Genomic DNA, 1,928 nt, shown 5'->3' with positions numbered 1-1,928 from the left:
ATTTCCAAGTACAAACCCCTGGGGGGCTTCAGGGGCTTATATTTGGAGGGGCGAATACAAGGAGGGGCCTATTTTCGGAATTTTACGGTAGACTAGAGGCGTTTGTAAGAAACAATCTCCACCGGTAATTTACAGCAAACTTAAAAATGTCATTTCCTGCAGTTTGCGGTTTCCTATGAAAAACCTGATGTTCAAGGTCTCAGTTGTATGTAGTTTTCCTATTGTTACTGCTGGCATTAGACTGTCCTCTACTTGTATGTTACTTATGTACCCACAATTAAAGTTAAAATGAAGCTTAGAACGTACATGTTACAGTTCGATTAAAATGAGAATGCTGCGTCTGTGGAATTCTATAGTCCCGACTATCGGCAATGGAGACCGGGCGGGCGACGTCGCCTGCAGCGGGGTCGGCGTGAACGCGACCTGCCGGGTGGGCGTCGCCTGCCGGGTGGGCGCGGCCTGCGGGGTGGGCGTGGACGCGACCTGCCTGGTGGGCGTCTTTTTAGTCCTCTTCTACGTCGCTTCTTTCGTCCTCGTTGTCTACGCTGAGGGTCCTCGATTTCATGCTGATGTAGTCCTAGCATTCAAAAAAAAAAAAAATAGCATATTAACATTCTAAAATGCACGGGCGACATAATAATCATGCTCAATATGGTGGGTAAGGAGCCAAGGTACTCAAAGGCCAGTTTCCCTGGAAACATCTTGTGTTAAACAAAGTATATATCGCTCTAAAAATAATGTTGCCAAATGTATCTTGGAAAAATATGGTGTGTCTGGTGTTGGTAAAAAACCAAAGGAAGACATGTTTGCGTGCACTCCAAGTCATGTACGGTGTTAATGAGGTGAAAAGATTCATTTGAACAACACCAGTCAAACTTCACACTCAAGAAGACTGAACTGACTCAAGCCATCTTTAAATTATATTCTACCATTCGATTTGTAAGAGATTATAAGTTTATTTTCGCGTTCATTTGTGGTAGATCATAAATATATTTGCTATCAAATTTACTGATTTCTTTTGCTTAAAACAAATAAATCGATTTGTTCATTTTTAAGTTAAGACTTGAAAAGAGTCTTTTCGCTTTATAAGTTTCTACATTCGCAATGAACGAATGCCTTAGTTTATTTTTTAAGCTCTTTTAATTTTCCTCAAGTCTCGAGATCTTACCTTCATTCTTATTTTTTCCATCTCTCGGAAGGATTTCTAATTTATTTGCTCCCTCCATGGCTTTTTCATAAGACAAATCGCCTCCTTTTTCTTCGTCTTCATCCCCGTCCTGATCTTTAATTTCATCTCCTTCGCCAAAGTCATCTTCTTCGTCTAGATCGTGGTCATCTTCATAAATAGTTTCATCTTCATTTTCTTCACCCTTGTCTTCACCTACGTAGTCTCTGTCCTCAGTGTCTTGCTCGCCATTGTCTTCCCCATCGTCGGCGCCTTCGTCCTCCGGCAAATCTTCGGCGTCTTCTTTATCATCATCGTGATGGACCTCGGGCAAATTTTCGTTGTCTTCAGTCGATGCACCCTTTCCAAAATCATTATCAAAATCTTCGTTGAAATCATCTTTCAGCTCCAAGCCTGCTTCTTTAGTTACAGTAGCACAACGGCAGAAATCTGTTAACAGAGCAGCGAATAGAACAAACAAAATGGTGGCAAACCAACGAGTCGCCAACATTTCTCCCTGCCGCATCCAGCAACCCGGAATCCTCTGGCTAATCTCTGAAAGAACCTGTATTTAAACTCATCCAACACAGAAATATTGTTCTTGGAGCAAGGTCATCAGTTAGGGGAAACATTTTCCTTGATATCAGACTTTGCTTTTCTATTTCTGGTGTTTGGACTTTCTGTTTCGGCTTCGCGGACTTATTTTAGCACATTTTAGCTATATTATGGCTATAGTAACAATATGGAACATACAGAGTAGCTT

General features: G+C 41.5%; 1 protein-coding gene across 1 annotated transcript; it reads right to left on the bottom strand.

The window, feature by feature from the left end:
- On the bottom strand, window positions 1-1,695 carry LOC140929610 (uncharacterized). The gene is made up of 2 exons (XM_073379362.1): window positions 1,169-1,695; window positions 1-577 (listed from the first exon to the last, which is right to left on the bottom strand). Exons 1-2 carry the CDS (start codon window positions 1,689-1,691, stop codon window positions 363-365), a joined length of 738 nt encoding a protein of 245 aa, XP_073235463.1. The 5' UTR covers window positions 1,692-1,695; the 3' UTR covers window positions 1-362.
- Window positions 1,696-1,928: the final 233 nt, after the last annotated feature.

The sequence above is a fragment of the Porites lutea genome, chromosome 3 (genome assembly GCF_958299795.1).
Source record: "Porites lutea chromosome 3, jaPorLute2.1, whole genome shotgun sequence".
NCBI classification, from domain to species: Eukaryota; Metazoa; Cnidaria; class Anthozoa; order Scleractinia; family Poritidae; genus Porites; species Porites lutea.
This window is presented reverse-complemented; position numbering and strand designations above follow the sequence as displayed.

Coding starts and splice junctions, on each gene's coding strand:
- LOC140929610 (XM_073379362.1), bottom strand. CDS start 1,691: ATGCGGCAGGGAGAAATGTTGGCGACTCGTTGGTTTGCCACCATTTTG. Junction 578..1,168: donor TGGAAAAAATAAGAATGAAG/GTAAGATCTCGA, acceptor TTTGAATGCTAG/GACTACATCAGCATGAAATC.